The sequence below is a fragment of the Myodes glareolus genome, chromosome 2, assembly GCF_982192425.1.
Source record: "Myodes glareolus chromosome 2, mMyoGla1.1, whole genome shotgun sequence".
In the NCBI taxonomy this organism is placed as follows: Eukaryota; Metazoa; Chordata; class Mammalia; order Rodentia; family Cricetidae; genus Myodes; species Myodes glareolus.
The window spans coordinates 71827092-71854591 of record NC_142027.1 but is presented as its reverse complement, the minus strand read 5'-3'; the positions used below and the strand labels follow the sequence as shown (position 1 = coordinate 71854591).

The window sequence follows — 27500 nt, the reverse complement described above, 5'->3', positions numbered from 1 at the left end:
TGAGTAAACATGACTCTGGCAGGCTTTGCCCTTCCCCCATTCCCTCTGCCTTTCAATCCTGTTAGAGTACTAAAGCTGGTTAATGCCATCTCCCCCCTTATTCAGCCACTTCCTCCTTCTGAAACTGATCACCAAGGTCCAGGTATCAGAGTATTGATATCCAGCAATCAAAGCCTTCTTTTGACTGCCCTAATTAACCCACCCAATTAAAATTAAACACCTCATCCTAACATGGGGTTTCCCCTTTACCTTTGTAAACTACGATTTTCCTATGTGCCATATCTTTCTCCTCTCTGCCCAGAGGCAGCCCTTTGTCCCTCTAGGGCAAATATCCCCACCCCACCACCTTGTTCCCTTCCCCTTCTCCCTCATTCTCTATCTCCTATCTTTGACTCTTATTCCCTCCCCTTTGTCCCTCTGGGGAAAATAAATCTCCTTTGTGCTGAGAACTTGGTCTTCGGGTGTCTTTTTTAAAAAATTTATTTATTTATTAAAAATTTCCACCTCCTCACCTCCTCCCATCTCCTTCCCACTCCCCATACTCCCCCTCCCCTCTCCCTCTCCAGTCCTAAGAGAAGACTGGTTACCCTGCCCTGACGGAAGTCCAAGGCCCTCCCCCATCCACCCAGGTCTAGGAAGGTCTGCATCCAAACAGAATAGAATTCCAAAAGGCCAGTACATGCAGTAGAATCAAATCCCAGTACCATTATCATTGGCTTCTAATCCTTGTAGTGATGCATGGATCCACACACAACAGGGAGCTTCCTCCTGGACTCTGGACCCTGGACCCTGGACCCTGGATTATGGCACAAACTATGTCTAATTGCCTATTTTTTTCACAGAGCTCCTTAAATAAGTGGGTAATAAAAATTAATGTGGCTGCTTTCTGACTCAGACAGAAAAACAGCAGCAAATAACCTTGCAGGCTTTTAAGAAGAGGAAAAGGGGAGGCCTGTGTTAGAATGGGCTAGGATGCAGTGGTGTGTTTTGATTGGGCGTATTAATTAGGTGAACCAAAGGGGATATTGGATAGCTGGACTTCAATACTTTGATAGCCAGACCTTAGTGATCAGCCTTAGGAATGACTCTGGCATAAGAAAGTGTTCAAATACGGGAACAGAACTTGGTGACTAGCTTTGGGGATGTGATCTTTGGTTTATAAGCGAGAGGGAGGGAAGGACCTGCAGCCCCATGTTTGCCATAGGCAGGCCTGTTAGAGCCCTTCACTCCTGTCATGAGTCCAGGGTTATTCTAGGTACAGCATATGCAACGCGGAATGCCACAGCCAAGTAACCAGTAGAATGTTCATTTCCATCGCTGTGGTCTCGCAGCAAAGCATGATCTGGATACCGTCTTTTTGGCTCTCAGTCAATGCAGCAAGATTGAGAAACCAATGTTTATGAAAAGACTCGAGATTATTATAAAGCCTATTCTACAAGTCTGAGAAGGGGTGGTATTTTACTTGAGTGGCTCGTTCTTTCTGTGTCTTTTGAATAAGTTTGCCTAAGAGAATTTAGAATGTCTTTCTGATGCCAGCAAAGGGCATCAACCTGGCAAAGCACTGTGTCAGCAGCACACCAAGGAGAGTCCATTTGATACTATATGCCGGCAGGGTGAGGCTCAGTAAGCATCCTTAAGCTTACCTGACCTCTTGCTCTTCACTGGTCAGACCCAATCCAAATGTGTGGTGGATGTCGAAGCAGGAGTTACTGTCTTCTAGCAACCTAGGATGTAGTTGGGATAGGAACCACATGTCAGCTTACAGTCCCCAGTGAGTCAGTGGTCTCCGGCTGCATCCTAAGGTGGTGCTGAGAAAAGGCTATACTTACCCAACCTTCCGAAAGCGCTTCTCCGAGAAATCCCACACGTACCTGATTTTCTGCACTTGGATGCATTGTAGCTGCAACCACAAACGTGAAAGGGAGAGGCGTCATTCACAGAGGAAAGCAGGTCAAAGGTGCAGTCCAGGTTCCCATGTGGGTCTCATAGCTAGCTATCAGTTCAGCCCAAACATATCATCGTCAGAGCCTTGACCATCAAACCCACACTCTATTCTGTTTCCACAAATGTGCCAGAACCGCCCACACATTAGATCGCTTACTTTTAATTCTGGCTTCAGTACAGCTTGGTTTATGACTGAGTGGCGGTCCGCCACCAAAGGTTCTTCTGGGTTCTTGCTTCTAGGGGACTTCAGTGCGGATAAGTGGAGGCAGAAGACTTTTTTCCTTATGTACCTTCGAAATTCATCCTTAAAAAGTCAACAAACAAAAGAATAGTCTCAGACCTCAGTCAGAATGCAGATTTTTAGGCACAGTCTAGACTTGGAGAGAGGAGCTCAGGTAGTGGAGCCGCAGTCTGTGTTTCCGTGAGCCTTCCAGAGGCTTCTGCTACACACAGGATTTTGAGAAACACTGGATGTTGGGGGGGGGGTGTGGAATTCGTAGGGAAATATTATGTCTAGAAATTTTCTGAGATGATTATATTTCTTTTTATTACTTTATTTAATCTTTTGAGACTGTCATTCACGTGTCTAGACTGACCTTAACCTCTCGGTTAGCCTGCCCCAGCTTCCCACGGCCTGGGACCCCAGGTGTGCACCACCACGCCAGGCTCCAGTTACTTTTAAATGCTATCTACAAGCTAACATTACCTAGTATACGCCAAAGCATGTATTGTTGAAAATTGAGCATTCCTACGTTATGTAGCCTCTGAGAGTTGTTAACAGTGACAGCCACTGCCCATGCTCTGGCAAGGAGCAACATCCTTCAACCTAAAATACGAGAGATTCCCCCGGGCTGGAGTGAAGAAAGTGTCAGCATTCCTGGGCAGGGCAAGAGATAAATAACAGGAAGCTTGCAGAGATAATCTTTCCTTCTCTTGTTCTGGCCTGGGTAAACTGTTTGGACAGATGAGATCTATTCGGCATCTCTGGAATAATAACTAGTCATTGCTAGACTGCAGATGCAGTATTGAAGACATGAGCATAGTACTTTTTTTCTTTCAAAGTTATATTTAATCTTTTAATTGAGATAAGGTACTTGCATGTATTTATGGGTAAGGTATTTGCATGTATTTATGGGTAAGGTATTTGCATGTATTTATGGGTCTTTGTAGCCATTTCTTCTGAACTGAAACATTCTCTCCTTTAAAACTCAGGAAATAAACAAAACTCACAAATCTGAAGAAGTTCCTTACATGATTCCCGAGGCCCCTCCCACTAGCTGCAGAAGCCCTAACAATTGGCTGAAAGAGAAGACTCTCTAACCTACCTAGTTGTTTGCAGATAAAGCAAGGAGTTCTAAGAATGGGGTGGGCTTTTCAGTGTTGCAGCCACTTGAGAGTCACCCACAATCCTTTAAGTAGTGTGTGTGTGTGTGTGTGTGTGTGTGTGTGTGTGTGTGTGTGTAATATGTAATATAATTCCAGTAGATGTATCGGTTCACTAAGCTGGACTTGGGAAAAATCATTCTTTTGGTTTGTTGTTAATGAATAGACAATTATTCATGTCTCCTCAGAAACACTCCCACAACAATGGGGTACGTAATGAATTTTAAGTATTTATATGCTGTATATAACGATTAGACAAGACCAGGGTAATTGACAGCTTAATCACTTCAGAAATTTACCATTTCTTTTTTCTGAGAACATTCAAAACCCTCTCCACCAGTTTTTATTTTTTTTTAAATTTGCTGTCAGCCGTGTTGTCCTGTGAGGCTACAGGTATCCCCCCTATTCAAGGTCGCCTTGAACCTACTAATCATTTCCCCTCTATCTCCCCTTCCCCTTCTTGGGCTCTGGGAATCAATATTCTACAATGCCAACTTCATCACTTCCACGTGTAAGTGAGAACAGGCAGTATCCATCCTTCTGTGATGACCACGGCATTTGAAATGGATAGCAGAAAGGTACGCACGGTTGTCCTCAGCAAAACTGTGTCTGCTTCTTGCAAAGGGCACGGGATGCAACTGGTCCACACCCACCACTCAGGCCTCCAGTAGAACATCAGCTGAAGGGCGCCAAGAGTCAGGATGGCTGTGACGAAGCACAGGGCTCTCCGGAGACTCTGGGTTTGGTAGCCAAACACCTCCTGAATAATAAATACAGTATCTCATGCTTCAGTAGTCATTTTGATTCAAGGGTTACATGCTTGCGATGCAGGGTTCTTGGTTGAGAGAAGTCTGGCATCAATTGGTAGAATCAGGTTGACTGCAGCTGGCAGCTGACATAATAAAAGGAAAGAGATGCATGAACCCCCCTACTGCCCTGCCAAGTGAAGTTAAGCATGAGATGGAAGGAAAAGGGAAGATCTCCCTGCTTCTGTGCATTCATAGGCGGCACCTCAAGTGTTTATAACATGCCTCGTGTTTTAAAGCAGATTTATTTCCTCTAGGTGTTAAAGGAATTGTTAATATTAAAGAAAGTGATTGCGACAGACATGACCTGTACACATCCACCTTTATCTGTCTTCACATTTGGTTATAAAAATAACTGAATATGATTGAGAGTATGGATAAATGAATTGTTGTCTAATCCAGCAAAATGTAAATTAAAGGACTAGTTGCAGCCATAAAAGGCTCTTGAAGGATCGATTGCACTTACTTATTCTTTTTTAAATTATGTTTTTAGTATATAAAGCCATTTTAAATATAAAAATATTCTGATCATATTCTTCACCTCCCCCAAGCCCTTCCAGACTTTCTCCCCCTCCCTAATCACCCAGCTCCAAGTTCTTTCCTCAAAACCAAAAACCAAATACAACAACAAAACCAAGGAAACAAAATAAACCATCACCACCACTCCTGCTGAAACCCACCTGTTACCAAATAAAAGCACACAAGCACACACACACACACAAAACCCTCGGATTCTGTTGTACATTGGTGAACTAATCCTAAGCATGAGGCCTGCTCTGGAGCGGCTGATGTCATTCTGCTGGAGAAATGACCCATTGTCATTCTAGTGCAGAAAACTGGTTTTCCATCTCCCAGCAGGAATAAGTGGTATGTCAGTTGTTAACCTTTACCCTAGTGACTAGGTTTTCATTCTTTCCTTCCTTCATTTTTTTTGATGTAAGAAGACAAAATATAATAAGATAAAACAAAAACTTGCATTGACGTTGTAAAAGGCAAACCAGAAGAGGGAAACGACCCCAAGAGATAACACAAGAATGAGAGACCCACTCATTTGCACACTCAGGAGTCCCATGAAAACACTAAACTGGAAGCCACAATATTTATTCCGAGGACCTGCTGCAGACCCCTGTTGGTCATGTGCATTCTCCTGCAGTCTCTGGGAGTTCATATGAGCTTTGCTTATGTTGATTTAGAAGGTCCTGTTTTCTTGGTGTTGTCCACCCCCTTACACTCTTTCAACCTCCTTTTCCACAGGGCTCCCTGAGGACCGAGGGAAAGGATTTGATGGAGACATTCCATTTAGGGGTAAGTGTTCCAAGGTCTCTCAGGTTCTGCATAATGTCTCGCTGTGGGTCTCTGTATTTATTCCTCTCTGCTGCAGGAAGACTTTTCTCTGATGGCTGAACAAGGCCCTGATCTATGAGTGTAGCAGAATATCATCAAGAGTCATTTTTTCACTAAGGCTTTTTTTCTTTTTTAGATAGGTATTGTTTAGTTTTATTCCTGAGCTATCTAGTCTCAGTTTCTTGGTTGCCCGAGCAGTTTGGGAATGGGTTTCATCTTGTGGAGTGGGTCTGGTTCAGTCAAACCAGTTATTGGCCAGTTACTCATGACACTGAGAAGCTTCTGCATAGCAAAGGACACCATCATCAGATAAAGCAGCAGCCTACAGAATGGGAAAAGATTTAAATCTACACACGTGGTAGAAGGCTAATATCCATAGAACTAATATCCAAGAACTCAAGAAACCAGATATCATGAAAACAAATAACCCAATTGAAAATGGGGTACAGATCTAAACAGAGAATTCTCAATAGAGGAAACTCAGTGGCTGAGAAACACTTAAAGAAACATTCAGTATCCTTAACCATAAGGGAAATGCAAATCAAAATAACATTGAGATCTTACATCTTTCGTCAAACACCTGTCAGAATGGCTAAGATCAAAACACAAGTGATAACTCATGCTGGCCAGGATGTGGGACAAGAGGAACACTCTGCCATTACTGGTGGGAGTGTGAACTTGTTCAGCCACAATGGAAATCAGAAGATGATAAACTCAATCTACCTTAAGATCCAGCTGTACCAGTTTGGGGCATTTACCCAAAGGATGTTTCATCCAATCACAGAGACACTTGCCCAACCATGGTCATTACTTCTCTATTAATAAAAGCCAGAAATTAGAAACAACCTAGATGTCCTTTAACAAATGAATAGATGAGGAAAATGTAATATATTTATACAATGGAGTATCACTCACCCATTTTAAAAAAACTGACATCGTGAAATTTTCAAACAAATATATAAAACTTTAAAAAAATAAGTCTTAGTGAGGTGTCCCAGACCCATACAAATATGGCATATCTTCTCTTCTATGAGTATATTAGCTGTAAAGTCAATCGCAATCAAGCTATAGTTCATTAGACCCACAGAGGATAGGTTATAGAGTCAAGGACTAGAGCAGCAACTCTCAACTTGTAGGTTGCAAGCCCTTCGTGGGTTGAATGATCTCTTCTCATTGGTCACATATCAGATATCCTGCATATCAGACATTTACATTACAATTCATAATCGTAGCAAAATTATAGTTATGATGTAACATTGAAATAATTTTATGACAGGGGGGTCACCATAACAAAAGAAGCTATATTAAAGGGTCACAGCATTAGAAATACTGGCCTAGAGGGAACCGATAGATCTCATTGGGTTAGGGAAATGGAATAGATAATAGATATTGGGGGGAGGAGCTGGAATGGGAGAATCTAGGCGGGAAAGGGAGAGTAGGGGAATTTGTGGGAGGCAACCCAGGGAGAGAAAGCTAATATTAAGGGTCATTTGAGGAGTAGTATGCAAACCTAATACAGTAGAAACTTCATAAAATTTATACATTTATGAAGGCAATGTAAATAATATAGACAAATATTTATTGGGGAGACAGAGACCAAACTGGCTATCTCCTGTCACTAAATGAAGCATCCAGTGATGGGATTAGATTATGTCTAATTGGGTTGTTGGCTAAAGGGGCCCCATATGAATCCTTTGTAAACAACCTGGGCCGTTGCCAAAATTATAGGTTACTCTCCACAACCTGACAGCAAGGCCCCATTGCTGAAGGCAGCAGCTACATAGCTCATTGAAAATGGAGATGTTGAAAATGGAGATGAAAATGGTGACATGAGCCTTATATCCCAGCACTTGGGAGGCAGAGACAGGCAGATCTCTGAGTTCGAGGCCAGCCTGGTCTACAGAGCAAGTTCCAGCACATTCAGGGATACACAGAAAAACCCTATCTCAAAAAAAAAAAAACAGAAAGAAAAGAGAGAGAGAGAGAGAGAGAGAGAGAGAGAGAGAGAGAGAGAGAAAGAGAGGTGAATGGAGGGAGGGAAGGAAGGAGATGGAGAAAGAGAGAAAGAAAGAAAAGAAAGAAGAGAAGGTACCTGCATAGAGCCATCACCCTTACATTCCAGCACCATTGATAAAGGAAGGAACAATGCATGCTCTCAAAACAAAAATGTCGTAATCATCAAGCCAGCCACAAAACATTTACCCACAATGCTGTGCTGTCTGTAAGATATGCTAGGGCACTTACTTATTCTTAGAATAACACGCTGAGATATTTGTACCTCTAACAGTAGGTTAGCTAATATTTGTTATAAATTAAGTGAATTTGAGATTTGTTTTAAAGGGGGAAAAGATTTTGTTATTTAAAACTAAAATTTAGTTTCTACCATCTTCAATGAGGGTTCACATAGCATTGTTTCACACACAAACTTTTAGAGCACTTTGAAATACCTGAGGGATACTGGTTATTACAGTTGGGTTACAGAGTGTCACCCTACAGGGAATGCTCATGTGTTGATGACTTTGCTATCAGGAGCACTTCTGAGAGATGATTGGGTCATGTATACATTAGCTTCATCCATTGATTAATCCATTGGTGAGTTCTCAATCGAAAGGGCTATTGGAAAGTAGAGTCTAGTTGGAGGAAGTGGGTCAGTAGAAGTTGTGATCTAAACGATATATCAGAGAGAGAGACAGAGAGAGAGATAGAGATAGAGAGAGAGAGAGAGAGAGAGAGAGAGAGAGAGAGAGAGAGAGAAAGTTTTTCTTTGACTTTGACTTTCCTGGATGCCATGAGATGAGCAGCTTCGTGCTGACTTTTCACCATGTCCCTGCCTTGACACAGTCACAGACTTAAAAGCAATGGAACCAACCAACCATGGACCACTGATTTGAAATGTCCTTCTGTATATGTGTTTCTTTTATTGGTTGATAAATAAAGTCGTTTGGGCCAATGGCTTAGCAGAGTAAAGCCAGGCAGTGAAACAGAACAGAGATATAGAGAGAGAGTAGGCAGAGTCAAGGAGACACTATGTAGCTGCTGAAGGAGAAAGATGCCCAGAACCCTTACCGTTAGGCTACAACCTTGTGGAAATACAGAGATTAAAGAAATGGGTTAATTCAAGATGTAAGAGCTAGCTAGAAATATATCTAAGTCATTGGCCAAGCAGTTTTGTAATTAATATAGTTTCTGTGTGATTATTCGGGCATGGGTGGCTGGTAAATCAATGAGCAGTCTCCTACTACAGACTGAATCTCTGAAACCATGAGCACAAACTAGTCTTTCCTCTTGCAACTTGTTCACCTCAGATATTTTGTCACATAAATGAAAACTCACTACCACAGAGAGTGGTATGGCATACGTGCTATCCAGTGGCTTTAAGCTGACCTGGGAATCTCTGTTTGTCTTTGTTTCTCAATAACTCTAAATACCCATGTCCAAATCTCAGAGCTGTAATGTCAGCTAATGTCTGCACAATAGACTTTTCTTTACTTTGTTTATGGACTGATTTTAATGACAGAACCTCTTGAATTTTATGCCAGATAATGCATAATATAACAAATCTCTTTGCTTAATTCTTTGGAAAGGTATTCATCTTCGATATGACATTTTTTATTAGCTTTCTCTAATAACTCAGTGGTGAATAAAGAGTCTAATAAGAGGTGTTGAAAGCAATCCTTAGACAGAGAAGAAAGGTCACAAGTTTAAGATACAAGGTGTAAGTTTGAGTCACTGCTCTGCTTATTATGGGTTGCATGACTTCCAGCAACTCATTCACCTCTGGGAGATCCCAGGGCAGTTTTTGCAGAACAACAAGGAAGACTTGCAGCATGGGGCTGCTGAGCTGAGCCATGGCAGCTTCTGCTTGCATCCTCTGTATGGCGAGCATGAGACTGGCGAGCTCCTTTCACTGCTGCACAGTTCATGCACGGAAAAGTGCTGGTTGCTGGGTAGTTTGATATTATTGGCAAAGGGGCTCTGATTTCATTTAGAAACGTGCAATTCCCATAATTTACAAGCACTTCCAAGATCTCTTCCTCTCCCTGTGTTCATTCTGCTTCCATAACTCTTGGTCTTATCTGTGTATAAGAGGTTAATTAGGTCCAAATAACATAAATATGCCAGTTCTCATATTGCGTGATATGCAGTCTGGGATTACAAACAGTGTCGAGGGCCAAGAGCGTGCAAAGCAGAAGCATATTAATGTTAATATTAATATTGGAATATTAGTCTGGCTCATAGCTGGAAAAAGCTCACTCATAAACACATTTTCTGTCCACTTTCACACAGCAATGACACTCATCATCACAATTCTGTTGCCTACTTGGGTTTTTCTCTGCATAGCATTTTCTATTAAACAGGGGAAATAAAAGCCAAGCAAGGCTGCAGTCAACCCAGTAGAGCCCCGGACTACCGATAACCTCTTCAACGGAAACAACTCCTCGGGGAAGGCAAAGTTACAAATTCTATCAAGAGTTATACAGATGTTTCTACTTTTAATCAATAATTCTTCAGTTGGAAGGATGCCCTAATGAAAAAGCACACAAAATGGAAAGTAATGGGCACAGGATGCTCAGCGCTGCGTTGTCTGCAATAGCAACACTATTGAGGGAATGAAGTGTTAGTCAGTGGTTCAGTGAGTTTTGAAACATCTGAACAGTGTTCTGTAATGAAGCCATTAAAAACAGAGTGAATAGTATCAATGTAGAAACCCAGGACCCCTATAATACAGTGTTGAATGAAGAAAAGTCATGCAGAATGAACGGATCCTCATAGCAGCAGCATAAAATTTCACCCAATTGTATCAGTAATTACATTAAATGTAAATGGTCTTAATACCATGAGTGAAAATTGGGTCTACAAGTGAGCTCTTTCCAGCTAGGAGCTGGACCAATATTCCAATACTATTACGCTTCTGCATTACACATACTTGGCCCTGGACACTGACTGTTTGGAAGTAACTCGCAGACTGCATATCACATAATATGTGAACTGGCATACTTATGTCTTTTGGATCTAATTAGCCTATAATGCACTGCATGCTGTTTATAAGAGGCATACTTTAAATATAAATAAGAAAGTTAAGAGGGAGAACACAAAAAAGCCATAGCATGCAAATGTTAGTGAAGAAAAGCTGAATGGCTATATTAATCTCAAACAAAACGTACTTTTCACAGGTATTTAAAGAAGAAAATATGAGAGAAGAGAAGACATTTCATGATAACTTCAACAGCAACAAAACAACTCTAAACAAAGAAAAGAAAATCAGTCATTAAATTATTCTTTAAACCAAAATGACTTTAGAATCCTTTCGATATTTAAGTTGAAGTGAAACTGCTCTTGTCTAAACTGCTTTATAAATGGGGGATACAAGAATGTTCCTAAAACAGGACCTGAACCTCACTTGGGCAAACAATAGAGCCAACGTAGTTGGCAGGAGCTTGGGTGAGCCAACTCTGAAGTTGTGAACATGGGAGAGCTGTTCCCATTACCCACCTGTCATGCAGCAGCATGGGTGAGGGAGAAATGTCCCCCATCAATGCCTGAGACAGGTGGGAGAGCTGGCCCGACCCCTCACCAGCTGCAGCACTCAGGAGAGCGGTCCCTACACCATGCCCGGGCAACACAGTATAGCTAACCCTGAAGGTGTAGGTGTGGGAGAACCAACCCTGAGGGCACGAAAGCGGGAGAGCCCCTTGATCATCACTGCCAGGGATGAAGTAGACAGGGCAATGCAGGAGAGCTGGCCCCGGTGTTGAGGACAAGGGAGAGCTGGCAGGCCGACCAACCTGCAACTACCCAGGCCCAGAACCAGGGTTATGATTTGGCCCACCCCAGCATCCACCCATCTGTGATCTGTTGGAGCAGGTGAAGGGACTGGTCCTGCAAACCCAAAGCTGCAGGAATGCCACGACACAAGGTAACAACAGGAAAACCAAGAAGAGTTCCAGTGAAGACCCAGTATTGACAGTGTAGAAGAAACCAGAGGCCTCAAACCAGACCAAGGACTCTTTATAATGAACAATTGCAAGTAAAGATTTATGAATAAAGTTTGCTGTGTGATTCACTGGTCACACTACAACTTCCATTTCCATGACAAGATTGATTTTTCATTTTTTCTTCTTTTTCTCTTAGGTTTTATATTAATTTATTTTGGGAGAGGATGTTTCAAGGGCGGAGGGAAGATATGAAGGGACAAGGAAATGAATGGGATGGAGATGCATGATGTGAAATCCACAAAGAATAAATAAAAGGAAAGTTTAAAGTGTATGTTTCTAACTTGTCATAACAAGGCCACAATTGCCAGACAATTGAAGCATGTTGAAAGTTTAAGTTATGATTTATGTCACTCTATATCAAATTATTGTAAAATATGTTATATAACCAATGCTTGGGCATAATGAAAATGTAACATTATTGCTCAACAGTATTTGCCTTAGGAGTGTAGTGATTTGAAAGCCAGTGTGATTTTCAGTGTTAGCATTCAGGAGCAAGAATGAAAAGGTTTGTATGAGAGGCAAAGAAAAAGACAGATATACATAGTTACATGCAAGTAATTTGTTTAAGGACAGATAGAGAGTAACTATTTGTGTTTGTTTGGTTGGTTGGTTGGTTGGTTGATTTTCGAGACAGGGTTGCTCTGTATAAACCTAGCTGACCTTGTTTCAAAGCTGACTGGTCTCAAACTCATAGAGATCTACCTATCTCTGTCTTCTGAGTGATTTTAACTATTAATAAGTGAATCCATTAAAGTTGTAGGATAGTAGGTAAATACAGAAAACACAGATGGACTTATATATACTCATAGAAATTTGAAAATTAATTGAGTACAAATAATAGCAAGAAAAATTTGATCGCATTGTACTAAATCTGAGAAAGATGTGCCAAACCTTTGAACTGAGAACTTCATATTACTGCTGAGAAAGTAATATCTAAATAAATGGGAAGATGCACAAATTTTGGAAAATGGCACTACATTCCCACTTAGAGGCTCATTAAGTGCTTTTCTGGTCACTGGTTAAATGATTCTAAATCTTCTAGGGAAATACCAAGAACGTAGGGTAGACAGAAATAAATTCAGAACAAACCAGAAGCATGTAGGACTGAGAGCATGAGAACTGGAAACCGCCTACAAAGCCGGGTAATTAGGAAATTCAGCTTTCCTAAAATGCATGATACAGAGAAAAGGATGAAGAATGACAGAGTAGAGTGGGGAAAGGACCTGAAACATCACCACTGTCTTTCCAAAGAAGGAACCACCGCAGTCGGGGGCTTTGGGTACTTGTCTCGGCAGGACGGAGCTAAGGGAAGGATGCTCAGGAAAATGAGATTCCCTTTTATCTCCGTGTCAGACACAAAAATCCACTTGCAATTAAATGTGAAAACAAATGCCTTGAAAGAAGACTTGAGAAAACTTTAGGTAGACTAGTAATTCTTGAAACATGAAAAACATGTTTTATTTCATTGAAGCTAAAGGCAGCTGTTTTTCAAAGGGTCTCTGGAGAAGATAGATTAGCCACTTATGAGGCCTGATTGTTTATTTCCCATATAGTAAAGGTAATGTGTATTTGGAAGTCACAAAATAGCTACAAATCAATCAAAAAGAAATAAAACTGAAAAATGGGGAAAAACATAAATAGGCAACTTTAAAAAGCCAGAAAATGATCTACAACCTTCAAGAGGAAGCTTCGGACTTTGATAAAGAAATGAGAATGAAAGCCACAATGATATGTCACAGGCTAGTACAGCCTAGATCAGACCAAAGAGAAACAAGCTCTGACACACCATATTGGAGGACTTTGGAGATCCACTGATGCCATTATAGAAGACAGATCAGCTAAAATTAAAAGCATTGAATACTTCAGGTGGCAGAGATTGGGTAAAACTGGTAAAGTTCAACCAGCATTCAACTAAAGTCGCTAGAACTGTGAATTGATGCGAACATGTTTAAAAGCAGTGTTGCTACAGAAATGAGTACTCTACTCAACTCTTGGCATTGTGTAGAAGAAAGATGAGTGTCTTTTCATCTTTCCAAATGTTGAGCCAAGCAGTGGTGGCACATCCCTTCAATCCCAGCACTCAGGGAGACAGAGGCAGGTGGATCTCTGTGAGTTTGAGGCCAGCCTGGTCTACAGAGTGAGCTCCAGGCCAGTCAGGGATACACAGTGAGACTATGTCTCAAAAAAAAAAGACAAAAGAAAAAAATAAAAAGAAAGAAAATGAGAGAGAGAGAGGGAGAGAGAGAGAGAGAGAGAGAGAGAGAGAGAGAGAGAGAAGGGAATAGAGTGAGAGAGACAGGAAGGGAGGGAGAGAGAGAAAGAAAAATTCTTAAATAAGAGTAGTCAGACAAGCTGTATTTATGAAAGCCAAGGAAGGTCTAACAATAGAAGAAAGATAGTAAATTTTGTGCTGTCATCCAATGGTAAACCACAAAGCAGTTTTTAAAAGTAACAGCTAATACTTATACCAATGTGGATACATTCCAGACAACACAGAGAGTAAATCAAGTACTGGAGAAGCAGTATATGACTCCAGTACAAGTCAAGATTGAATGGGAGTGATTGACAGCAGCTGCTGAGCTGTATGCATGAGTACCATACTTCATTGACATCACTGTGTTTATCCATGCCAATAAAATGTGTAAGAAAAAGAGAAGTGGGGTGGATTTGCTTACAAGACACTATGTCCCGAGCAAATGGAAGGAACTTTAATGGTTTTAATGGGAATATTTGAGAAAGGGGAAAAAGGATCTCAAATCTAATGTTCCAATAAATGAAAAGACTTGGTGGTGCATACCTTAGTGCCTCGGCCCCCTAGCACTTAGTGAGTTTTTAGGGCACCCTGGACAATATAGCAAGTTCCATGTCAACTGGGCCATATGCTGACGCCCTGTCTCCAAAATAACAAATAAATAATATTTCTATTTGAAGTAGGAAGTTTGCTGACATAATCTTAGGTAGGAACTGACATCCATGAAAGTAGAGGTAAAATCCCTACTAAAGAACTGCCGAGATAGGTAAAGATGCAGTGATGGTTTGACTGAAAATGGCCCCATAGGCCATGGGAGGTGTTGCCTTGTTGAAGTAGGTGTGGCCTTGCTGGAGTAGGTGTGGCTTTGTTGCAAAGGTGTGCTCCTGGGGGTGGGCTTTGAGGTTTCAGATGCTCAAGCCAGACCCAGACTTTCTCTCTTTCTGCTGCCTACCAAGATGTAGAACTCTCAGCTAGCTACCTCTCAAGCACCACATCTGCCTGTGTGCTGTCATGCCTCTTGCCATGATGACAAAGGACTAAACTCCTGAACTGTAAGCCAGCCCCAGTTAAGTGTTTTCCTTTATAAGAGTTGCTGTGGTCATGGTGTGCATTCACAGCAACAGAAACCCTGACTAAGACAGATACGTGCACGGCTTATTTTTGAAGCTGGGAACATCTTTATTATCAAAATGCCCACCTGACTCGGACTTGGGAGTCGGAGGCTGATTTCTAGTTCAAAGCCTGCCTGGGGTACAAAATGAATTCAAGGCTAACCTGGGGAACTCAGTGAAGCCTTGTCTCAAAATAAAAGTCACAAAAGGTCCAGAGATACAGCTCAATGGCAGAAAGCTTGTCTGACATGAAGAAAGTCCTGAACTCAGTCTTTAGTATGAGGATGGGAGGAAGAGAAGACTGGAGGAGGGAGGAAGGGAGGAAATGCAGGGAGAAAGGAAAGGTAGAAAGAAGCTTATAATATCAAAGTAATATTCTAAAGCAGGTGTTTTCCTGAGCAAAGAGGAAGAGGAGTGATATTTTTGCTTCCTTGACAAATTGAGCCTCCTAGCCCTTGGTGAGAGTCCTTTGTAAATTGCTTCTCAGCTTTTCCCAGGGCGTGAGGTCCAGGGTGGGATTTGATGTCTTATTGAAAGCATTGCTGCTTTACCTGGTATTCCTTTGTTCTAATGCTCCCCTTGGCTAACCAGTGCTTTCTGATTACAGCTTATCATAATACGTTTCCTTTATGCTAATTAATCTCAAGCATAATTTAATTTTGATGACTCTTCCTCCAAACAGGGTCACTCGATTTTTTTCCCTAATGATTTGTATCATACAACACCAGTAACATCCACTAAGAGATGGAGTTTAGAAATGGGAGGGAGGAAAATAACCAGAGACCTTATAAATGAACATGTAGGGAAGGGAATGGAAAGATAAAGTTATCCTTTCTACACAGTTCCTGGCAGATACTGAGTCTTGCCGCCTCTTACCCATGTGATTTTGGGCTTTGATTTCCTCAAGTCTGTTCCATCTCTCTACTCTGGATAACACTAGTAACACACACCTGGGAGCGTGGTCATTTCAAAGGGAGTGATATAAGAGAGGTAAAGGAGACTCCTTGTAAGCAGTGGTTTGGTAAGAGCGTCAGGCAAAGGAGAGGTGGCTCAGTTTCTGGTTGCCGCACGCCACGTTAGGTCTGGCGATGGGATCAACCTACCTTCCAGGAGGCCAGAAACCAGATGTGCCACCGCATAGTGGTAAGATGTCGGGTGACTCAGTTTGAGAGTTTTTCTCTCTAAACACCGCCATTCCTTGGTTTCCTGATTCTGACTAGATTTCTGAATTTCAGACGCCAGGAGGTAGACCTCAGCTCTGACTGTTTCTTCTAAATCCAGGACACAGAACCTGGGATTTGGAGCGACAGCAAAGTGCACGCATGTTGTTTCTACAGAGGCTGTTGTATAAAATGTCCTAGTTCAGAGCCAAGGCTCTATGCAGGTCTGACAAGATAGGCCTGATTCTTTAGGCCACACCCCAGTGCCTTCTAGAAGCTCTTTTCTTCTATTCCTTTCTCTACCACTTGCCAACTATGTCTTAAATTGGCTGAAACTTGGACTTCTCACGTAAAAAATGGAGCTGCTTCTAGAACACAACAGAAACAGTTTGGTGTCAGTTAAAGGCTGAGGATGTGTCACGAGACAATCAAATTCAAATCAACTCCATTACTTCGGCAGCTGTACGACTTCAGAAACCCACGGCACATGTCCTGGTGCCTCCTTTTCCTCCTGCATAAATGGGAATAATCAATAACCATCTTCTGCAGGTGCAGTGAGATAGTAATAAGACAACCCAGAAAGCATGCGTCCTGGTCCCTGCGGCGTTTTGAGCACTCAGTATGTGTTGAGCTAATATCATCACGGCTGCTACACACTTTTACAATACTTCCGCAGATTAGCGGCTAGTTCTTCTGAACTCACTGTAGAACAATTTGGCCACAGGCAACATGCAGAACAAAATGCTATTTCTAAAGGTGATTGATCCACTGGCTTAAGTAGATTTTTTACTTTCCCCAAAGAGAACAAGTTGTCAAAGTGAAAGTCAAAGACAGGCCCCGAATAACACTGCTTGCCCTTATGGTCTACGAAACTGGAGGAAAAGGCTTGAGGGAAGACCAAATTAATTCAAAGATTAGCTGAATGTAGCAATTACATACTAAATCATGAACTCACACACACACACACACACACACATACAGGGCAGGGGATAGAAATACAGCCTGTGTAATGAGAAAGCAACGGTAATAGAGCACCCTGCCTCTGAGGCTTACGCAGTGCGATCTCCTATATCTTCTGTTACTTAACTGAGCCTCACTTATACCACAGGCATAAAATAGACATCTGATGAGGTACTGGCTCATAAAAAGCACTTCTCATAGTCCTTCTTTGTTCTCACACAGGTAGCTCCTACTCTTGCCGATAGAGGAGGATCCGCGATGGGTGACATTCCTGAGGGAAGGAATATTCAAGTGTCGGGGCATTCCTGTTGTTGAATTTTTCACTGTGCCTGGATTAGCAACTGACAAGTTTTCATGGCTCCTTTATCCCTGTCTCCTGTTCATGGCTATGGCCATCTGAAATACTCGGTTCGATATGCACAGCTGTAGGCACGGCAGTACATGAATGATGTGCTCAGGAAAGATGGCTTTATTTTACAGTCTACAGCACGTTCCCTCTGCCTTACATTGTCACGGTACAAAGTTACTTACTCATCCAAGACATAGCGAAAGCCTTCTCACTACTGCAGCTGCCTTCTGGAAAGAGCAGTGACAGTTGAGTTCCCTTTCACTTCTGTTTGTGTTTTGTTTGTGGTTTTCTTTACTATGACGTGTCTGGCTATTCTATGGGCAAGAATGTTCTGACTGCCTTAGAACATTTCTCTGTGCAAACATCCTGCTTTAGTCTCCTCAAGGCCAAGGAGATCAGTTTCCTTCTGGGAGGGCAGAATTCATTATATGTTATCTTTTCCTTTCAAGCACCAACCCCAGCACCACCTTTCTGTTTATTAACAATTCCCTATGAGTCTCGTCTGTTTGGACACACCACATCACATTCCCTTAAATTTTCATGGAGAGAGACTCCTAAAACTCTGGTCTCTTCTCTACCCGTGCCAGGACATCAAATTTCTCTTCAATGTCAATGCAATATTATGCACATTAAGTGGATCATGTTGGTGTGATCTTCATTCACAAACCTTTTATCTCAATTTGGCTACATGTAGTAATTTAGACTATCACCGAATACCAGCCTAGGAATATCTTTGCGCATTTTACCTTGCATTCCTTCAATGGACAGCACTATTTGTAGGAAGAGGAAGTCTTTGTTTTATTTAGATTGGTATGTTTACTTATTTTTGGAGATTTAGGACAGAGATTTTCCCTCTCTGGCCTGGAACTTACTATGTGGATGAGACTCTGGCTCAGAACTTTGAGTGACCCTCATGGTTCCTCTTTTCTGCCAATTGTACGTTGAGCCACCACACCTAGAAGGTCTTGAATCACCTCTGCTTATGTAAATATTTCTTAATGGTTTACTTATCTATCATTTAATTTTCATAATAGTCTGTGAAATTGGCTTTGCTGGTTCTTTAAAATAAATATGATTTATATTTATAAATTATTCTATTTATAGGTCAACAAACTGAATTTTGGTGATGTGAAACAGTTGCTAAGTTGTTCAGCCCACTGCACTCTGCCTTGTGTTTTGTTTATAGAGTCAGAGACGCCCTTTGGCCAATAGCAATGCCAGTCAAAACCCAGCTCTTAAAAAATAAATATACTGTCACTATGTTATAGGCATCACTATAACCAATTAATTCTACCATGCAGTCATAAGCTTTCCATGCAAGTGAGGGTACAACCAGGGACACTTGCTGGTGAAGCACACGAGTGTAGAGCGTAGGATGACAAGATGCTGACAGACTAGCAGAGACAGTTTCTAGAACCAGTGTTTGCCCTGCCTTCAAGCCAGGGAATGGCATGAGATGCTCTCTGACAGGCCATGTGGGGAATACAAGTGTCACTGTTCAAAAGAGGAGTCTCAGAAAGTTTTTGGATCTAATTCCTTGCTATGAAAAAGACAGCCATTCTACATTTGGCAAGTGGGAACCTACTGTGTGCTTCAGGGGGTTTCTGTCCTTCACAGGCAGTGTATACCCTTGTAGGCCAACTAGTTTTCTAGTGTTGCTTACTGACCTTAGCTGCTTGAAACAACAGAAAGTATAGGACTATACATTCTTAAATCTTTTTCTGAAAGTGTGTTTCACCACGAAAATTCAGGCGTAAAACTTTCAGCTCCTTCTCCAGCACCATGTTATGTCACCCACCATAATGATAATGGACTGAAGCTCTGAACTATAGTCAGCCTACTTAAATGTTTTCCTTTGTAAGAGTTGCTGCGGTCATGGTGTCCACTCACAGCAATAGAAACCCCAACTAAGACAAGCACTGAAGATAACTTCTCGGAAGTTCTCTCTTTAAACACAGACTCAGCAGAACCCGCTTTATTTTTACTATTCTGTCAAACAACTGCTCTGGAGATCCCCCGGAACTAATTGTTTATGGCTATATAGACGTAAGATTCACTCTTAATAAAAATCAAACACTTTCATTGCTGCTTCATACGCAGATAACCAAGCCCATTTCTCTGCCATGCCTCACCCTGTACGTTACTGGACATTTAAAACCACTGAGGCCTGTTAAACGGTATCTACAGTATCTGTTCCGCAATCCAGCCTAAAGGAACTTTTGATCTTCTTTCTATCACCGATATTACCTCTCCCTTACATTCAGGAATCACATGGAGATGGAAAAGCTTATTTTCATTCAAGTTGTTCAAGATATTGACTGGCACCACTAGGAAACTCCAGTAGAACTACCTTTTATATTTGAATATGCACTTTTCAGTGTTGATCCTTTGGATGTCTTTTGAGAGAATGGGGGAGGGTGTCCTTTAATGGGTGTAAGAAGTGTACAACATTGTACACAATGATCTATAGACTTTTCTTAGCAGCTAATCTTCATACATTTGTCTCTATGATGGTGGCACCCAGGCATTTACGATTTCCCAAGCTTTCATCAGAGAAAGGAGAAATACATTTAACACAGCCTGTCTGCCTGCATCTTCCTGTTTGCATATCATAAACATAATGTAAATGAACCTCTTTCTTGTTATAGCATTTTCCATGTTCTGGACTTGACCTCACAAAACTTACCTGGTAGAAGGGCAAGTGGTTCTGGTTCCAGGCAACCAGCCACGTCTAGAAAGATTTCCACACCATTTGATTTACAGGAGCTCCTTGACTGCAGCCCGGATGCCCTGCCTTAGAGAAGGTCCTGTCTGTGGGACACCATGTGAAATGTTGTCCTTGTCATTCTATGTCTTCCACGCCAAACAGTCATTTTCCTTTTTTGAGTTGTTCCCACTTGGGGTCTTGACACCCAAGCAGTCAGTATCAGCACGAAAGGAGAGCACGGGGCACCATTTGTGAATGAAAGTGATACTGGTGACCCTCATGCGGTCTAAGTGAAGACCATGCTCAGAAAGCAAGCAGAGTTCTCATAGACAGAGGATGCTGAAGGAGAGGCCAAGGTGCACACAGTGTGCCTCCAGACGAGTCTGGATCACAGGAGATGGAGCAACCTGGGGATGATTTTCTCAACCTAGCACTGTGTCCACCTGTGACGTGAGCACAGAAGAGGCCCGCAGCACCTTCATTCCCGACATCCAGGCCCTACAAGCTACCGAAATCACAGTCCAGTACCTGACCTGAGGGGGTTTGTGACTCAGATGATACATTTCAAGTTTCAGAAGATAACAGAGTCTCCTGGAATGTACCCTAGGATCGGAAGCTTGTCGAAGACCTCACATTCAAATCAGAGAAACAGAAGGGCGAGTGGTGTGTGCCTCAGCACCGGGCCTTTGCTGGTAACTGGACTAAAATGATAGATGAAACCTCTTTCCTGCTGGTCTCGTCTACGTCCAAAATCTACCCAAGATTAGCTGTTGTCTCAACTCAGGCCTGTTTTACAAATAAGAAGCCTGGGCTCTCTGGCTTGCTGTATTTACTCTCACTGACAACAATCGGGCCGTGGGTATGAGTTGATTTAACAATGGTATGTGAAGACTTGTACTAGTTTTGGTTTGTGTGTGTCTGCCAAAGGTGATGTTTTCTGTCTTTTGTACATTGTTTTCCCTTCCTATAGCTGCTATATATAAGCATTAAGCTTTTGTCTCTTTCATAAAGAAATTTTTAAACTATTTTAAATTCATTGTTCAACTTCAACAACCAAGTGAAAAAAGATCAGTCCTGTTTGGGTTTTTTTTGTAAGGGTTACAGGTAAGAATTTTAATAACACTCTTGCTTTTATAACTTAAGTCTTCAGATACATTTAACAAATGTATCCACCTTTTTGCACAGAGATTAAATAAATTTTCTGATACGCAAAAAAAAGTAAAACAACACATGTCATTCATTGAGACCGTTCTGGCTTTTCTTATTGATGTTCAATGAAAGAAAACTCATGAATCTGTGCACACATTCACACACATGGTACAAACACATGTACACATGTATGCACACATGCTTGCACAAATGTCCATACACACAGGCACATGAATTATCCCATGGATCCCTATGTGTGAGCATAGAAACACAATGATGCCTTCATAAAGGTTCAGAAGGAACAGTAATGTGTTCCAGACTCTGGGATTCCCTGCTGCCTGCCTTCCTGCCCTTTTCACCGAGAATCTCTCAAACCAAAGTGGCAGAGGCAGTGACAAGTAACTCTGGTTAAGGAACTGACCTAACAACCAAAGTTTAAACCCCAGTCATCCTGAGGCCAGGAGCCTCCCACTGGGCCTGGTGATACACAGTGTGTCTGTGGTATGCAGGCTCTTGCGACTGTCAATGAGGATGGGGCCCTTCCAGAACACTAACAAGACAGAAGAAAAGTCTGCCTGTGAAGAGTGGGGCTGGAAGAAGCACCTGCCAGAGGCACAGCTTCAGGACGAAGAAAATAAAGGGGAGAGACCCAATTAGAGCTGGGGTTCGGGGAGACCAGCAACGGCCTGTGAAGTTAGTGTGTCTATCCTCCCAGTCACTGTGCTGGCAAAATGAGCCTCAGATCACCTGGAACGGTGACAGGACAGTGGGTGTTCCGTTGCTCTACTTCAGAGGACTCGGGCCTGAGAGTGGGAGTCGAGAATGATGACGGAGCTCAGCTCTCCAAGCTAATGCGAGGCTTTCTAGTTATGCTGAGCTCAGCAGAATAACCCCAGGCCACCCTGGAAGAATTCCCAGGCCTTCTCCATCTGCTTAAGATTCTTCCCGGGTATTGGACTGAAGCAATTTATTATTTGCCCTAGCAGTGTCTACTTTTCACCTCAGATTCTCTCGCCCGCTTGCCACAGATCGTCTACTTAAAGCGGTGTGCGGAAGTAGAAGTCACACGGGGCCTGGAGAACCTTCAGGGCTGGGAGAGCAAGTGAGGCGATGCCGTCAGTGTCACTGTTCCGCAGCCCCCAATGCGGACACTAAGCCAGACCCAGGCTGGCATGGATCTTATGGTTGATTTTCAGAAATTTCATTTCCACAGCGTATGACCTAGCTCTTTGACTGTTTGACTAAAAACTCGAACATTTTCAACTTTCCTTCTCTGAACTCTGCAGGTTCTACAGCACTGTGCAAAGGACTGTGGGACAACAGTTCTCTGGTCACCTCACCCAGTTACCCACAGGCTGGAAGAAGGCTTGCCTCTGTGCTGCCTGCCCCAGAGTAAGGTTTGCGGAGGAGGCTCCATGGCCAACATCCCTCCCAGAATGCCTCAACAACATAAAGCTATAGGAACACTGCTGTTCCCAATAATATTCCCAGTAGGGGTTTCCAGCGGACAGCTCTACAAATATTTGATCAACTGTAAAACACAAAGGAAACCCTAGCACCGGCCCATTCCCAGCCCTCTCATTGCCCAAGTATATAGGAGGATTAAAATGCCAAATGCAACACATAGTTAGAAAACAATGAACGCAACATGACGCTTTCAGGATGGCTCATCTACGTGAAAAAACATCAGACCCTACAGTGGTGAACGGGGGAGGCAGATCCTAGAGCAGGATGCTATCGCCAAGCCCATTGAGGTACAGCGATGCCTAGGAGTGGGCTACCTTTGTCACTTCTATTTCCCCAGAAGCTCCAATAAGGAGTGAAAGGAAGCTGATAGGATTAACTTGTATAATAGATTCTATCCAACTCAATCTACCTGAAATATCGCTTTAACCCGTAACCAATACAGAAATTATTGACAGGGTATTTTAGCTAAATTCTCTGTCTAACATGGATTTTACACATAGAGGACCTTTTTGCTTGGATCAGCTCTTCTGTCGCACTGGAAAGAAAAACACAAAGTAGCCATCTTACTGCACAGCGTAGCTGTAGCTGCAATGACTTATTAATAAATAAGTATAGTTGATTAATTAGTTACTGATATAATAAATAAGATTAATAAATAAAAATAAATAGAGTTACAGATGAAGATTTCCTAAGGACTGAAGGAAAGGACAGGTGGGAACCTGACCCCTTCTGATATACGAGCCAAGATTCTGGGTTCATTTCGGCCTCTGTTCAGTCTGCTGTTCCCCTGGTCTGTCATTTTCTCAAGTCCTCCTCTCATTGCCACTATCAGAGACACTGCTGGAGTGTGGACAGGCCAGGGTAAAGAGTCAAGGAACGGGCTGGAGTTCCAGTCTAATGACCTTGGGTGAGTTACCTAATCTCCTTAGTCTCCGATTTCTTTTCTAAGAAATAGGATTAGCTCCTTCAGTACTGCATTGCAAGGATTAAGTAAAATTGTAAATATAAACTGCCCAGCATCAAATGGACACTATAGAGCTTTCAAATTTTTAGTGGTTAATTTTTTTAAGATTTATATAAGTTTAGAATGAGGGGCAGAAGGGGGAAAAAAGGAAGCAGAAAAGAAAGAGAACAGTTGAATGTGCTGAAGTCTCAGACTCAGCGTCGCTTCTCAGCCCTCGGTGCCTCGAGTCTCCCTTGACCTCAGTAACTTCGTGACTTCTGCCAGAGCACCAAGCCCAGGCTGTGCAGACAAACCAACAGGAGAAGAATGAGAAAAGAAACTTCCCATTTTCACCAGTTTGTCCAATGCCATAGTGACCCAGGTGGCCAGGGGGAGAAACCTCAGTGAGCACCCTGGAGGGGATAGACCCCCGTGACTCTAGCAAGTGTCTTGGACACTTTGCACGGTCCACTTCTCACAGCCTCTGCCATCCAGAGCTTCAAAATTGCTCGTTCCCTGCAGGTTCCCCACCATGTTACCAGACCCAAACCCTGCCGGGGTCTAGAACTAGCACCATGGCCGCCACGCTCTCTCCTCTACTGTCCCTACAAACAGCCACCTGTTGAAGGCATCAACGACTCACCAGCTCGTTCTCCTCTCCCTCATTGAGCAAGGCCTGATGATCATCCTTGCTCTTCGCCATCTGGAGCAGCGTGTGTGGCCTCGTTCCGACTACTGCGTGGGGGACTGCGGGAGCCACCTGCGCCGCTGTGATTCAGGCTCCGCTTGTCATCGCTGCTCCCAGGTGCTTACAAAACCGCCTGGCACCTTGCCCCTTAGAGCAACAAAGGAAAAAGGGAAGGCTCTCCACAGCCACGGGATTGGTCTGCTAATTTATCTGCTTGATGTGTGTTTTTCCTTCCTAGTGTTTATTTACTGAGCTACATGTGAAGGGCCTCCAGACTGAAGGAATGATGGGGTGTAGGGGGGCGGGGGGAGCTGCTGCACTAAGAAGTAATTTCACATGCAGCCCGTGGAAGTCCCCACCAAAGAACGGGAATGGGACAAGGCAATCGAGTCCCATTTCTCTCCTGGGTGCTGCGGAAGCTCTACAATTTAGAGAAGCTGTGAACACAGGGAGCATGGCCATGAAAACTGGAGGAAGGGGGAGTGGGACCCCTCCTGGAATCAGGGGGAAGAAATGCCGTTTTAATCCCTGCTCTGCTGATGACCCTGGATAAATCACTTATAATCTGAATTTCCAGTTTCTGATATGTAAAATGTCAGTGATAATTATAGGGATGATAGGAGGGTTCGTGATGATGTTTGCGAAAGGGCAAGTGTGGCTTCTGCCTCCTCCAGGGAGAGACAGACAATCATCTCTGCCGCAATCATAGCGCTAATCAAGGAGAGGTGCTTTGGAAAATGAACTACGGAATAGCTTGATTCCACAGTTTACAAAACTGGAAGGGAGGGAGAGAAAGCAAGAGAACTGAGTACCTAGGATATATAACCTGAATTTTCCATCCCTGAATTGGATGTTTTTCTCAAAGGGAGTAGGAAAATGGACCCATTCTTGAGTGAACCAGTCAATTTTTAATTAAGCACACGCACACACACACACACACACACACACACACAGAGAGAGAGAGAGAGAGAGAGAGAGAGAGAGATTTTTTTCCTTGTGGTTTCTTGCCTCTAGTCCCCTGAAGGGAATATCCTGGACCCTTTGTCTGTGGGAGAAAGCTGACTAAGGTAAAAAGCATCACCTGTTGCTTGTGTGGACTCGTGTGTCCTCTTCAACATTCAGGACAGATCAAGGTAATTTCTGACTCTGGAAGACATCACTGATGAGCATGAACACAGGGTCTCAGCTTTCCATGTTAGCAAAGCGACTGAGGTGTTCCTTGTCCAGAAACCTAACGGTGTCCCAAATGCTGCAGTCCAATGTCAAGTCAAGGTCAGATGTGAGGACTGTGTTAAGCCCTAGCGAAAGGCGTGCATGGCCCCTCTTGGTCTTTTACTCGTAATCCTGCTCATGTTTCTTGCTGAAGTAATATCAGGTGTGTGTCTGGGTGACGTGACTAAAATGAAATGTATCAGTGAGTCATGACTTGTCTAAAGTGGGTCCAGGACTGCATCCTAAATAATGACGGTAAAGATAACTGAAGGCAGCTGGAGGGAGGGTGCGATGGTTGTCCTGGTATTAAAAGGAAAAGTTTTTGTTCGTTGTTTGTTTTCCCTTTTTTCTTTATTTCTTCCTTCCTTTCTTTCTCTTTCTCTTCTTTCTCTTCCTTCCTTTTCCTCTGTCTCCCTCCATCTCTCCTTCCTTCCTTTCTTTCTTCTTTCTGTCTCTCTTTCTTTCCTTCCTTCTTTCTCTTCTTTTCTTCCTTCTTCCTTCCTTCCCTTCTCCCTCTCTCCTTCCTTCCTTCCTTCCTTTCTTTCTTTCCTTCTCTTTCACTTTCTTTTTTCCTGCCTGTGAGGATGTTGTGCTTCAAGCACAAGGATTGTGTGACCAAAAGGAAAGAGTGCATCTCCAGCTCTGGTGCATGAATCTTACTCAATAAAGCGGGTGGGAAGAGTAGAGCAGGTTAGAACCACGCCTTACACTCTTCATGGCAAAGACAAGTTTCTCAATGCCCATGGCACAGTTTAAAGCAGTGGTTCTCAACCTGTGGGTTGCAACTCCTTTGGAGGTCACATATCAGATATCCTGCATGTCAGAGATTTGCGTTCCAATTCATAACAGTGCCAAAGTTACAGTCATGGAGTAGCAACGAAATGATTCTATGGTTGGGGTCACCACAACATGAGGAACTTTATTAAAGGGTCCAGCATTAGTTTGGGTATGACCCACTGCTCTAATGAAAAACCAGATTTGGATATTGATCTAGGCCTAAGGACTCTTTTGTTATTGTTTCTGCTTACCACCATTGCCTTACTGGACTCTACTTCATCAATACTCCTGAGTTACCTCAACATGAGAAAAATGGTTTAATTAAGACAGGCAGTAAGAGTTTCCAAATTCCGGGGCTTTCCATCTTTGGCACAACAATCTTCAGCTGGTAAATTCTTAGAGCTACATCCTCATGAAAGACAGGGGCAGTGAGCCAAGGTTTCTATAGACCAGTCTTGGAAAAAGTACTCCATACTTATGCCAAAAGATGGGCCTAATCTCGGGCAGATGACCACACTTCCCGGCAAAGTGGCCTACAAACATGAAACAGGTGACTGACAGGAAGGAGACAGGGATTTGGTGACCATCTAGTCAATCTCGGAGAGCAGCAAAGGGGTGGGTCGGCCCAGATTGCTACAGATTCACAATACAGAAAAGAGCAAGACGACCCCACAATGGACGGACAAATGTGCGAGGCAGAAGTGAGGAAGGCTTGGAGGCCGACAGTGTGAGGAGGATCAGACACTGAAGAGCCTCTGCAGCAGGTGACAGTATGGGGAAGTTATGGTGTCATTGAATGTCCTGCGATCTTTTTGCAGCAATTACAACAGGTAAAGAAGGCATATGAATGTTGGTACATGGCCAAAACATAGACTCAAATGCCCTTCCCCTGGATCATAAGCAGAGCCAACCATCCCTTAACTTTTTCCTTCTTATCCTAACAGGACTACGATAACTCACATATTATGTACAGATAGAACAGGAGAGAGGCATGTTTTTAATGCACTTAAATATGGCTGCTCATAGTGAAAGTGTAATTGTGATCTTTCCCATTCTTTACCTTTACCTTCAAGTTAGAAAATCAATAAACTAAGAATTTTTGTGACCAAGTGATAGACAGGTAGAAAGAAAACCACATTATCAAGGGACATGAAGGGAAAAGAGACCTTTAACTCCCTAAAAGGTCTGCAAGTGGCTGAGAGATGGTTTAGCAGTTAAGAGCATTGGCTGCTCTTCCAGAGGCCCCAGGTCT

The 27500-nt window shown here is 42.8% G+C and overlaps 1 protein-coding gene across 2 annotated transcripts in view; it reads right to left on the bottom strand.

Annotated features, from left to right (window-relative positions):
* Atp13a5 (ATPase 13A5) overlaps positions 1–24453 on the bottom strand; it is a 129689-nt gene extending 105236 nt beyond the window's left edge. The window contains exons 1-5 of one of the 2 annotated variants that reach the window (XM_048453938.3): positions 24215–24453; positions 3914–4087; positions 2102–2248; positions 1830–1900; positions 1644–1724 (exon numbers count right to left, since the gene is read on the bottom strand). In XM_048453938.3, the coding sequence (XP_048309895.3) occupies positions 1644–1724; positions 1830–1900; positions 2102–2248; positions 3914–4087; positions 24215–24274 (533 nt within the window). In that variant the 5' untranslated portion in view covers positions 24275–24453. The remainder of the gene's footprint in view (positions 1–1643; positions 1725–1829; positions 1901–2101; positions 2249–3913; positions 4088–24214) is intronic. The other variant, XM_048453939.3, reaches the window with a different exon arrangement.
* Positions 24454–27500: the final 3047 nt, after the last annotated feature.